This window comes from Papilio xuthus, unplaced genomic scaffold (assembly GCF_000836235.2).
Source record: "Papilio xuthus unplaced genomic scaffold, Pxut_1.1 DF828952.1, whole genome shotgun sequence".
Classification (NCBI taxonomy): Eukaryota; Metazoa; Arthropoda; class Insecta; order Lepidoptera; family Papilionidae; genus Papilio; species Papilio xuthus.
The window spans coordinates 203,276-215,057 of NW_013529697.1; the positions used below are offsets into that span (position 1 = coordinate 203,276).

The window sequence follows — 11,782 nt, forward strand, 5'->3', positions numbered from 1 at the left end:
GACGAATGGGGGGGCGCGCGGTAGACGCGGGGCGCGGGGTCGGCGCGCCCGCTGGGGTTTTCCAAGCAATGCGGCGCGCGCGTCGACGTCTCTCGCCTTATAAGGCTAATGGCGATCGTATTTTCACTGTTTCCGTACAAAACATGTTACGATCATTGTGCGAAAGAAACACAAATGTTTAGAGGAGTGCGACACATCTCTACCTACTCTATTTATCGATATACAAGAGTTGCTCTGCTTCGAGCCACGAAATGATAAGCGACGACCGACAAAATAAATGTCAATGCCATCAGTTATATGTAGATATAAGCAAATGACGTAGTTTGGGGCACCCGCGGGCTATGTGATACTGTTGGAATTTGTTACCGCCTCAAAATGTGATTTAGTGCATATAATTAAAACTATCACTAAATAGTAAGCACTTGTTATATTAACAACTAATAGGTAAACCCTGATATACGTACATAAATGTGTTACAAACACATTTATGTACGTATATCAGGGAGGAGGTGATGCGACGTCACGTGGCGCGAGGACATCGGGGAAGCAGGTCGACACTCGACAGGTGGAAAACCCCGTTTGTTTAACAATAAGTGGTTACTGATAACGCCACCTTGCGCACGCGCAAACAACATTTCTTTGATAACTTACAGATTAAGAGTTTATTTTTGGTTTTATTACTTTAATACAATACATACTATTGCATCTGAAAACAAAGTCAACCAAGTTGAATTTAACTAATATTGACAGAAATTTGAATACTACAGTATGTACATGCCTGCTTCAAATGTAATACATGTTTCAATATCATTGTAACATTTTAAGAGAAAGTTTTATAAGTGTACGAGGTAGTTGTATAATTAGTGGTCCGATAGCGAGCGTTAGCGGAGCACGATATCAGACCGTTGACCCATTGTCTTAGGACAAAAACGAGTCGCCATACCGCACCGCCGTCAGATCACGACCCTCGCAAGAAATCACTATTACATCTCATTAACGTTAAGATGTCACCTAGAATAAAATACAACCCTAAATTTTTTTATTTTTAACACAACTATTTGTTAAAAAAACCATATGGAAAAAAACTAGATTGGTTTTAGTAAACATATTTGTTATTTTACACATATATTTGTATTTAGACATGTGTATTTTGTATAAATATGTATGAGTTAGTGACATAACATAACACACACATACATCGCAGCACCGATGCCAGAGTTAATCGCACATGGAAATACCTAAATACACACCTTGAAACGTTTCCTACATTGTATAAATCTTATACATAACTGTACGTTCCTCGTAAGCAAGAAAAACTTCAAACTTATATTATTTAGTTGGTAGTAAACTAAAGCGATAAAAATATTAAAGTAGCATACAAAAAATATATTTAATTAAAAATTAATCTGCGGTAGCCTTTTGCAAGTATTTTGAACTTACTACGTAAAATAGTTAAGACTAGGTTAGGTTTTTGTGCATAATATATTAACTGATATAAAAACGTGCATCTCATGTCAAGCATCGTAATAATTTACTTACTACAAATTTGGGTGAAATGTCATTTGAAGGTCACAGTACCTTTATGTCTAGAACTTGTCATAGCAATACGTGGTAAATTATGGGTGACAGTTTTATGTACGATATTCAATACTATAATAGGTGGGAAGTGAATTTAATTCTTCAACTATATATATATAAAGTTATTTAATTAACCTATTTGTGAGATTACAAGCTAGGCTTTGGCACAGTGCCCGAACGACTTCTTTCGACAACTAGTAATAACAGTATCGACAACTTTTTTATTTAATCTACTATTAAAGCTATTTATATTTTTTGCTAACAATACAAAGATATAAACATACTACAACTTACTAAAACATTAAAAGATAATTTGATTTTATATTAGTTTACCAGAAAAATGTTACCAATGTTGTTTTCTAACAAGGAACAATTATCATACACAAAGAGGACATGTTTAAAATTATAATTAAGTAGACGTGGATCTAATCAAAAAAAATATCGCACAAAAACTATGACATTGGAATGTAAAGCGGCGAGCGTGACATAAGTATTTGAAACGGTGGATATTTAAATTAATAGAAAAATGCGACATAAATCGTGAGGAAATATTTGCAAGCTAACAAACACCTCGCAAGTAATATTAAAGCAAGAAGTTGGAAAGTAAGCGACGCTATACAATGGCGTACAGCCCGCGGCGACTGCGGCAGCGGAGCGCACTTTCACGTGGGTATAACCCAAAATGTTCGTGTGGTCATCATTACTTACAAAAGAGCGCTCGCGGGTGCTGTTTGCGGTTTTCCTTCAATCGTCATTTGGAATTTTGCAGCATTATAACGTCACCATAAAGGTAATCCCTCAATGTTCCCTCAAACGATGTCAACCGGAAATTGTTCAAAGGCCGCTGTGGTGACTAAGATCGATAATTATCGTTTACAAATTACAATTGGAAACAATTATGGGATTACTCTGACAGCCGATTTCATTATAGAGAAAAAGAAAAAATGTTGAGATTCCAGGATACTCGTTCTGTAAACTTCATATTTTATCTGAAGTGATAAGCTCATTGTTTTTATAAATTCTTTTATAAGTTTATTGTGCTTGTTTGTTTATTTTCCTTATTTCCTAATAATGCAGTTTTAAATATTACTAAACTTTATTTTTTCCTGTAAATAGTTCTTTATTTTGTTATTTAATAACAAAATGGCATCACAATTATATAATTAAGAAATGTACGCGACAGCCAAAATTTTGTTACGACGTAACGCAGCAACTTGCGGACAGTGTGCCGGGCTGGGTCGGGCCGGGGTATCCCAACGCCGGCCGCTTTCACTTCTGATCAACGCCAACTCGGGTTTACCCGCCGCTATTGCTGGCCGCGGCAGATGGCTGAAGGCAACTGACGCGACACATCCTACATAAAACTTGCTGTAGTAATCTCATGTGGACTTCTAACACTAGTCACATTGATATTGGAGCTTCTTGAAGTCATATACAGGAAAGACAAAGGCTCATGATCATAAAATGGTCATGTGTAATATTTTATTCCCAGTAAAATAGGAAGTGACAGCATCAAAACTTTATCATATAGAAATAATGATGACCTTAAAAAGACAGATGTAATTGAAACCGGTAGGGGGAGGGAGGCTGGCGCTGGCGCGCGACTGGTTCTCGGCAAGGTCAGGCTGGTGGGTAAAACCGAATGCAAATACGTATTAAAGAGTCCGCGCTGAAACTCACCGCTTGTATAACAGACGGAAAACCCGCGAGACTGTTTAGCGACCGCTGCGCCAACACTAATCACATTTTTATGTTGTACATTTCTCGAGGGCATACCTAGCACACGTCGCACACAAAAGTAGGATGCGTTGCGATGTAATATTTTATAATAAAAGCTTCATTTGCATCACACTCTAATGCATCGACTTTTCGTGGTATCTTGAAGACAATCTTGTTTAAGTCGTTGTTTGGAACAGCATAAGTTTAGAAACATAAATGATTTACAGTCTAGTGGTTTCAATATCTATATGATTGCGATTGAAGACGTCAATCTCACCACGAGACATTATGTAAAAACAATTAATGTTTTTTCTTACATAATTGCAACGACTACTGTTTATATGAACGGCTGTTTAATTACGATTGTATGAGGGGTCATTAAATCAATGCGATTCACAGCAGCACATCCGTCAACGAGTGTCGCGTCACGTGGCTGTCGCCATTGTAAACAGGTTTGATTCCGGAATCCTAGGATACAATTCATAAATGATGATAGATCCGTATTATTTCTGCAAACGGGTATTTACTACGTAGTGGTCTCCTAGAGTCAATGGTTTGTGTTGGTTTACGCTCGAAGGTGAACTGGGTTCGCTCACATCCGTTACTTAACTCAGGCTATACAAAAGGCGAAAGGAAATTATCTCGGCACTTCCGGGATGTGAGAGCGAGGTCGCGGCCATCGGGTATCGGGAAGTTGATCTAATGATCGCGAACAAATGATGCTGCGGAACAACATCCAGTAGTTTTTTGTGCATCCTGTAAATGTCAACGCTAACAACATCTGACTGGCCAGAGATGATTTGATATACCCTTAACGTAAAAATTTGAAATAATTTATTTATTATATTACCCACTCTTCAAGTGAACATTGACTTGAGCGAGATAAGAATATCATAAGTATCTAATGATTGCGTACCATCTCAGACGTAGTACGCTGACAAGTTTTCCAACGTATGCAGAGATCGGAGCGCCGTATCACAATAATTATGATTGTTGCGTACATAATATGTAAATAAAGGATTAGGTGCAGTGAGTAAGCTTTTGCGGTACGAGTGATGTCATTGCACCGGACAAGGGCCTTGGGGGTTTCGCGAGCCTCCACATAAGGTACTCGAGTAAGGGTTTTTTCTAAACTCGTGACCTTTAGTAGCTGGTATCGGTAACTTCCACTCGTCGTGTTCTTCAACATTTGTACTAACATTAAGACTTCCTTGTTTGTGCGTTTAAGCATAGTTTAAACCAATACAATTAATATTGCAATGACAGACCCCAGTTATTAAATCCAAGGAAATACAAAAAAAAATCTTAGAAGACTCACGTCTTTTTGTGAGACAAGGATATATTAAAGATTAATGTCTCAATCAAAACAGGATGTAAAACATATAAAACTGGTTAAATTACAAAATTCAAACGTCTAAAATGGTTTTTCGCATATACTTGCTAATGTATAGTCGAGATGTTTTAACACCAACGTAACATGGTGAGAAACTATCAATTCGTGTGCTTGAAACTCTGACAATGTCCAAGTCATCCGGAAAATTGACAATATTTTGATTGGAATATGAAAAACATCGGTTCAATTCGTTGAAGTCGATTTTCCCTAACCAACTCGTCACTGTGGGTTTCCACAATTATAAAAATATTTGTAAACATATTTTTTAATAATAAGACGGAATATGTTTTTCTACTTAGAGCTGGGCAGTTTATACAATATATAATTAGGTGGCCTTTTAGGATAATATCTTGGACACGGTATAATATTACGTCATAACATTAATAAGAAACAAGTAACGGTTACGCACATTTCTTATCAGTTTTCCCTTAAACTCGCGTATTCCTATAACATTACTCATTCAGTGCTATAAATGCTTTATCCGTTTTATTCAGTACTGGAGAGCCGTTTCTTTCAATATTCTATTAATTGGTACATTGTATTTCAAGCTATACTCGGTGTCGATTATGTAAAGATCATTCTTTAGTTATCATTATGACAAGATAATCGGTAAATTAAATTGGGCCATAAAATAAAGACATATACAAAATGGCGACTTTTAACAACGCGATATCAGTGCAGCGTCCGTCAGCGCCTTATCAGAGGTCAACATTTTGTACAAACAATTAAACTATGTTCTGAAATTGAGGCCAACAAATTTATTTATTGACCATAACGTAAGGTAGGAAGAGGTAAATAAACGTGTATCTAATATAACGTGTATCGCATGCACCAAACATTGCGAGGACAGTTTACTATTAATGTCATTGGCGAAATGAATATTATGAAATGATTAGACAAGATACGTAACAACGTATGTTGAAAATATGTAATTTTAATGGTTTCGATGTTAGTTGGTGATCACTTATAAGCGAACCATAGACAAGGTGATCACTCTATTCGCCTCATTCATCTCAGCCAACGACCGCAACACAAAACAATGGAAAACAAAAGGAAAACGTAAAAAAGCCATTGAGGTTAATCCGTAGCGCAGTGTTGGCGGGAAAACCCTGGTTTTTACGGAGCGATGCATCAGAAGGCATTTTAGTAAGAAATTATTATATTTCTCTCAAAATAAAAAATAAAATAATAACTCTAATTTGCGGTCGCACCTATGAGATGAGAAATTGTTTTGATGTATTCAATTTAATTTATAATATTAAATGTCCTGATTATTTGATCTGTTTTACAATAAACCTGACAGACAATGTTAATATATCAAATGAGTGGTACAAAGTGAGAGGTCATGTGTGCAGCAGTATAAAGTGAAATTGACACTTACCATTATAGTTTTTCTGATTGAGGACAGTGGACAACTTATGATGTGGCTGGTCCTGCACGGGCGCCAGCAAGGCTTGGATGCAGTCTTTGTTGTTAGCAGCCACGGCATGGTGCAGTGGTGTCTCTCCATTGAAGTCTCTGAGTGCCAGCGATGCCCCCGCAATCACCAACATCCTCGTTACTACTGCATTCCCACTCATAACTGCTAAATGTAATGCTGTGTGTCCATAATCATTGGCCACATCAAGCCAGGATTTCTCTGGACAGACTCTGATGAGAGTACCAACTGATTTCTCGCAGCCGTGGACTGATGCAATGTGCAGTTGCCTGTTATGAAATAAATGTAATTAGAAAGGTATAATTAAATCTACTTAAATGATCTACTATTATTCCATCACAATGTAACATTGCTCATAGTTAGCTGTTTTTATACATTATAACATAAATTACAGTTACTGCAGATATAAAACTGTTCTGTGCAACTGGAATTCTTTACATAGGTTAACCATACAAATAGGATACTGACTTAAAATCATCAATATCTTGTTAAAAAAATCCACTGCTGTGAGAAATATGAGTGGTCAAGCAATAATCTGATTTTACAAAAATGCACATTGAAACTAATTATACTATTTTTGTAGAAATTATTTTATTAAAAAAAGAACAAATTTTAGTTATATTTTTATTCACCTACTTTGTCTACATGAATATGACTTAAGGTTGATTTAATTTCAAAAGTTCCCTTCCTCAACAGAAATAGTTTGGTAAACATATTTATAATGCAATAAAGCTATCATTCATTAACATAGAAACAACTACATGCAATTTAAATGACATTTGTCATTCCGCTTTGAAAAACCCTTGATAACAAAATGTTTCATAAAGGTATTTTAACCCATAGAATGTATTACAATCAACATTTTATGATAATCATATTAATATTGGTAGTGATATCAAGTAGAGTATTTGTCATTGCAAATATAGTTGAATGTCAACATAAAAACTATCCCGTCATTTAAGTTGTTACAATGAAATCGGCTAAAAGTTTAAACTTTCAAAGTCATACAAGAGTCTTATAAGATTTTTTTTAATTTCTTTCTTGCAAGTTGCTTTAAAATTAGAAATATGAGAAGTTAATATTAAGTAAGCTAACCTTTAGTACTTTATATTATTTTATTCAAGATTACCAATTATTATATTCACAGTATAAGAATCCAAAAAGAAATGAAACATAACATACAACTACTTTAAAATCTAGCATAACAAGTTAAAATAGATTGTAAAAAGAGCCTTCGAAGTGTTGTTTTCAAGGTCTAAATTGCATACTTCTAAAACCTTTAACGAGTGACTTACGTGTCCCCATCGTCGTCCTGCTGGAAAAGTATTTGGTAAGGTGGGTAGTCCAGGCTTCTTGTAGGTTCCACTTTAATCCTCGGCACCTGCGTGTCCGTATCACTAATCTTAACATTAGAAAGACATTCTGATAAGTCTAAACCACTGTCTATTTGTTCCTCCGAAAACTGACACACATTTTCACTATCACAAACGGCCCCGACATCTATTTCTCCCGACAGCTGTTCACTACTAATTACTCCAGACAGATAGCCTGAATCAGTGTTTTTGTCTTCAAAAACTTTTGTTTCTTTTTTGGCACTCATTTTGGATATTTGATCACAACAATACTTTACACTCAAATAATAGTAAATTTACACTTGGCAATGGCACGAAGGCATGTTTAAAAAGTAAATAATGTTTTGCTTGCAAACAACCGTGTCGGTTCAAAATCGCGTGCGCAATGAATGCGAATTGGCGAATTTGTAAAATGGACATTCAACAGAAACAGAACGTCATACGTCATAACAAGTCAGGCAAGCCCAGCCTCCCTTCCCCCTCTCTCAATATCCGTTGGTCCGTATAGATTATAAATGGAAATTTCCATAATCGAATAGTTGTAACGGCATTCCATTTAATTATTTTTGTAAGGAATGCAAATAGGCTTAAGTAAAAAATACTTAAAACTTAGCAACAAATAAATATTTGTTCACTTTAATGTTTCTTTTGGATAAGTTGTTTTTACTTCATGTTTTTTAGAGAAGGGTAATATAAAGAAAAAATTGCTGCTAAATTTTATAAACAAAGATTGCAAAGTGCATAGATTTAACCAACATGAAAACTTTTATTTGGTCTAGATTTTTAAGCTTAATGTGTATCCGAACACTTAATCAGGATGTAACAAAAAGTCAAGTTGAAGTTGAATGATAAGTGTTAGGTTATGTTTTGATTTTTTAAAATGTTTTTTTCTTTTAAATACAATTTTACTTGATTGAACTCTGATTACAAAAACAAAATTAAATTGGGTTTCAATTTATTTTACCAAAGATAAAGAAAAGCCACTTGTAGCAAAGAATACCTTAACATTGTTTTGGCGGGAATATTTTAGCATTTTATTTTTCAAGCAAAAGGCTGAATGATAACTGTAATCTTAAAAAAAAGTTAATAACATAATGAAGGGGTAGTTTCAATTCTTTTCAAGACCAAAAAGGCGAGTCGTTTCATGTAGAGGTAAGTGATGAATGTTAGGTTCTGTATTTTTTAAGTTTATAGTAATTAATTTGTATCACACCATTGCTATATGCAGGTTATTCATTGTTATAATGCTTAAAGGATTAATATAGACTTTGACTCACATTTTTACTTACAGAATGTTTGGGGAAAAAGTGATAGAATTAATTAAGGAAGCTGAAAGGAATCGTGATACAATTGATCAGTACAATGTAAGTATTAAATTAAAAAAAATTAATTACTTACTATGACTGAAAGTAGTGAAACGACATACTTTTCACTTGTACAGAGACGCAAGTCTATTCTAGTCAGTCAAGTACATTATAGATTTCCTTTATTACAAGATCAAATCTTTTTCAATTTGCATAAAGACTCTAAATGTAAAGTGCAGTGTTAAATGCCAATAAATACTATAGCGTCTGATATATTGATTGCAAGCATTATTGAGGTAAGCAAGAAGCACAGGCAATGCATACCATGTTGAGCTATGTATATGACAGTTTCCTAATTTCCCTCCAGTAAAATTAAAATTGTAAAATACTAAAATTGATTGCATCAATTAAAAAAGAATCCTTCACCCTTCTAATTACAAAGTGAAATTGCTGTCTATATGTATGATAAGTATTAGGTAACAATTGGTTTAAATTTTTAATATGTATTTAAAGGATGAAAAAGTGCGTCAGATTATTGAGGAGATGCATGTGTTATTCAAAATGAACATGGCGGATGCGTGAGTTGTCATTTTTATTACTTAATTATACAAAGTATTCTTCAACTAGGAATTTTGAATATATAAAAAAGGAAGATAATGTGGTTAAAGAAATGTGATGGTGAAAATGGGGTTATACCTTTACTAATAAGGAGTAAAAAAAAATGTATTTTTGGTTGTATTATAAATTCAGAGACACTTTCCTGATGCGTTTTCTTTGATTTCAACTAATATAGAAGAACAATTATGTTTACTTGAAGTATTTTACTCATGGAAAACAGCATAATTATATAGGAGTGTTTTTTCTAGAAATGCGACATCGGAGAACAAATCTCTTTGGACAACTGTGCAAGTGAGGCACTCAGCATTGGAACGTAACAAGCGTTGTCTCCTCGCATACCTCTGCAACCGAATGAATAAAATTAGAACATTACGCTGGGAGTTTGGTTCGGTGCTTCCATCAGATGTGAGAGAGTTGCTCTCCGATAGCGAGTACACGTGGTTCTCAAAGTACTCTACAAATCTCGCGACTTACATGAGGTCGCTTGGTCAAGACATCGGCTACAGCGGGATAGACCTCACAGAGAACCTCAGACCGCCCAAGTCTTTGTACATCGAAGTATTATGTATGTCAGATTATGGAAAGCTGGAACTGGAGGATGGAGACGTGATACTGTTAAAAAAGAACAGCAGGCACTTCCTACCGACTTCGGAGTGTCAGACTTTGATACGTCAGGGCATCTTGAAACAAATTACTTAGCATTGTTAAATTAAGCGTTAGTTCGATAAATCATAAAACACCAAGTGGGACCAAAAGTGGCAAATATTTTTAGTGTTTTGAATCCTGGAAGAATTAATTCGTTTTGCGTTTGTTTAAAATGTGAATAAAGTGATGTTAAAGTAATGATTAAAAACATCGGATGTTGTTGTTTCTTTGTCTTGATTATTGAGTACAATGTTAAAGAATAACGATTTAAAATCGATTTATGTGTAAAAACCCAGTGATTATGTTATGTCCTAATAAACATACAATAACGAACATAATGTGGTATGGATTTCCCTCAATAAGTGCTAATACTTCTCAAAATTAATTAGTTTAAATATGATATACTTATTTGTTGTAAATTAGAGTATGACTTTTATTTAAATTTCATGGAGATCCATGAATGCGTTCTGTTGATACTTCCATCCATCCATCCACACATGTCACAATTTTCGTTTCCATACTCCTCCGAAACTGCTTGACCGATTCTCATGAAATTTTGTGAGAATATTGAGTAGGTCTGAGAATCGGCCAACATCTATTTTTAATCCCGCGCGGACGGAGTCGCGGGCGACAGCTAGTAGAATATAGATAAAATAAAATAAAAAGAAGAAAACAAATTATAAACTAGCGATATCACAGAATTTAATATATAAATTTAATTAAATTTTCATAGGTTGCAAATTGGATTTTTTTTTAATATTTCCGAGAGAAAACCTATGTAAAATTTTCGATGATTATGATTCAGTCAGGAATTCCACGGAATGTAACAAAGAACCATTTTCTGTATTGCAGTATAATAAAAGTTATCAATTAGGCAAATAGTTAAAAAAATAAGTAAGCGGAAATGTAGCAATGTAGGTATATTAAAGAAGTAAATAATATATCTATGGAATACCTGATATTTTTTATAATTACAGCAGCTATCAATAAATAATTTTTCAAATCATAAACGTTTTATAGCGAAGTTTGTAACTTTGTGATTACGATCTCAAGCTTAAGTTTGTGGTTTGTGTCTACCTCTCTGGTTTATAGGCGTAATGTTGTTAATTTGGTGTAAAAGTGATTTATGTTATTGATTCCGTATAATTACATCTATTATTTGTAATGCACTTCTAGGTAACCGGAACTCTTTTAGGTTTTATTTGACTAAATATTATTCATCCTAGTGCTACAGATTTAGTGTAAATTATTAAAAAAAAAATTAAACGCCAAGAAAAACTTCAGATTCAGATGAGCACATCATGCAATATGATACTGTAGTGTTCAAAATTTAATTATAAATACAGAATATTTAGAAGATAATGAGCGTTAATGTGTTAGTTTAGAACATATTGCTGAATGAAATGACCGGACGTAACGGACGGTCGTCTACCCGAGAATACCGGACAACAAACCCGGACGGGTTTTTCCTCTTTTCTGACAGCTCCCCTTACAAAGGGTTTACAAAAGGTATTTTTTTGTGGAAATATTAACCTAGATGTGGCCACTCTCAGTCTTATCTTAACCTCAAATAAATCAATTAGTTTTAAAATATGCTGCAGCATAACTTTTTATCTAAATGAGGTTGATTGAGAAACTGTAGGTAAAATGTACGACCGCCAGTGTAGTGTCTGGTATGATCCTTATCTTTTTACTAGCTGTTGGCCGCGACTCCGTCCGCTCGGAATTAAAAAAA

General features: G+C 34.5%; 2 protein-coding genes across 2 annotated transcripts in view; one reads left to right on the forward strand and one right to left on the reverse strand.

Annotated features, from left to right (window-relative positions):
* Positions 1-7,945, reverse strand: part of cact (NF-kappa-B inhibitor cactus) — a 13,486-nt gene extending 5,541 nt beyond the window's left edge. The window contains exons 1-2 of the mRNA XM_013324167.1: positions 7,424-7,945; positions 6,072-6,397 (exon numbers count right to left, since the gene is read on the reverse strand). Of these exons, the coding sequence (XP_013179621.1) occupies positions 6,072-6,397; positions 7,424-7,728 (631 nt within the window). The 5' untranslated portion in view covers positions 7,729-7,945. The remainder of the gene's footprint in view (positions 1-6,071; positions 6,398-7,423) is intronic.
* Positions 7,946-8,309: 364 nt separating this feature from the next.
* On the forward strand, positions 8,310-10,371 carry LOC106124471 (DNA replication complex GINS protein PSF1). Its single transcript, XM_013321159.1, has 4 exons — positions 8,310-8,632; positions 8,772-8,844; positions 9,298-9,362; positions 9,651-10,371. Exons 2-4 carry the CDS (start codon positions 8,773-8,775, stop codon positions 10,099-10,101), a joined length of 588 nt encoding a protein of 195 aa, XP_013176613.1. The 5' UTR covers positions 8,310-8,632; position 8,772; the 3' UTR covers positions 10,102-10,371.
* The last annotated feature ends 1,411 nt before the right edge of the window (positions 10,372-11,782 follow it).

Bases quoted from the DNA above. Each gene is read 5' to 3' on its own strand.
- LOC106124471 (XM_013321159.1), top strand. From the start codon at position 8,773: ATGTTTGGGGAAAAAGTGATAGAATTAATTAAGGAAGCTGAAAGGAAT. The intron at 8,845-9,297 runs GTAAGTATTAAA...ATGTATTTAAAG, and splicing joins ATACAATTGATCAGTACAAT to GATGAAAAAGTGCGTCAGAT. The intron at 9,363-9,650 runs GTGAGTTGTCAT...TGTTTTTTCTAG, and splicing joins AAAATGAACATGGCGGATGC to AAATGCGACATCGGAGAACA.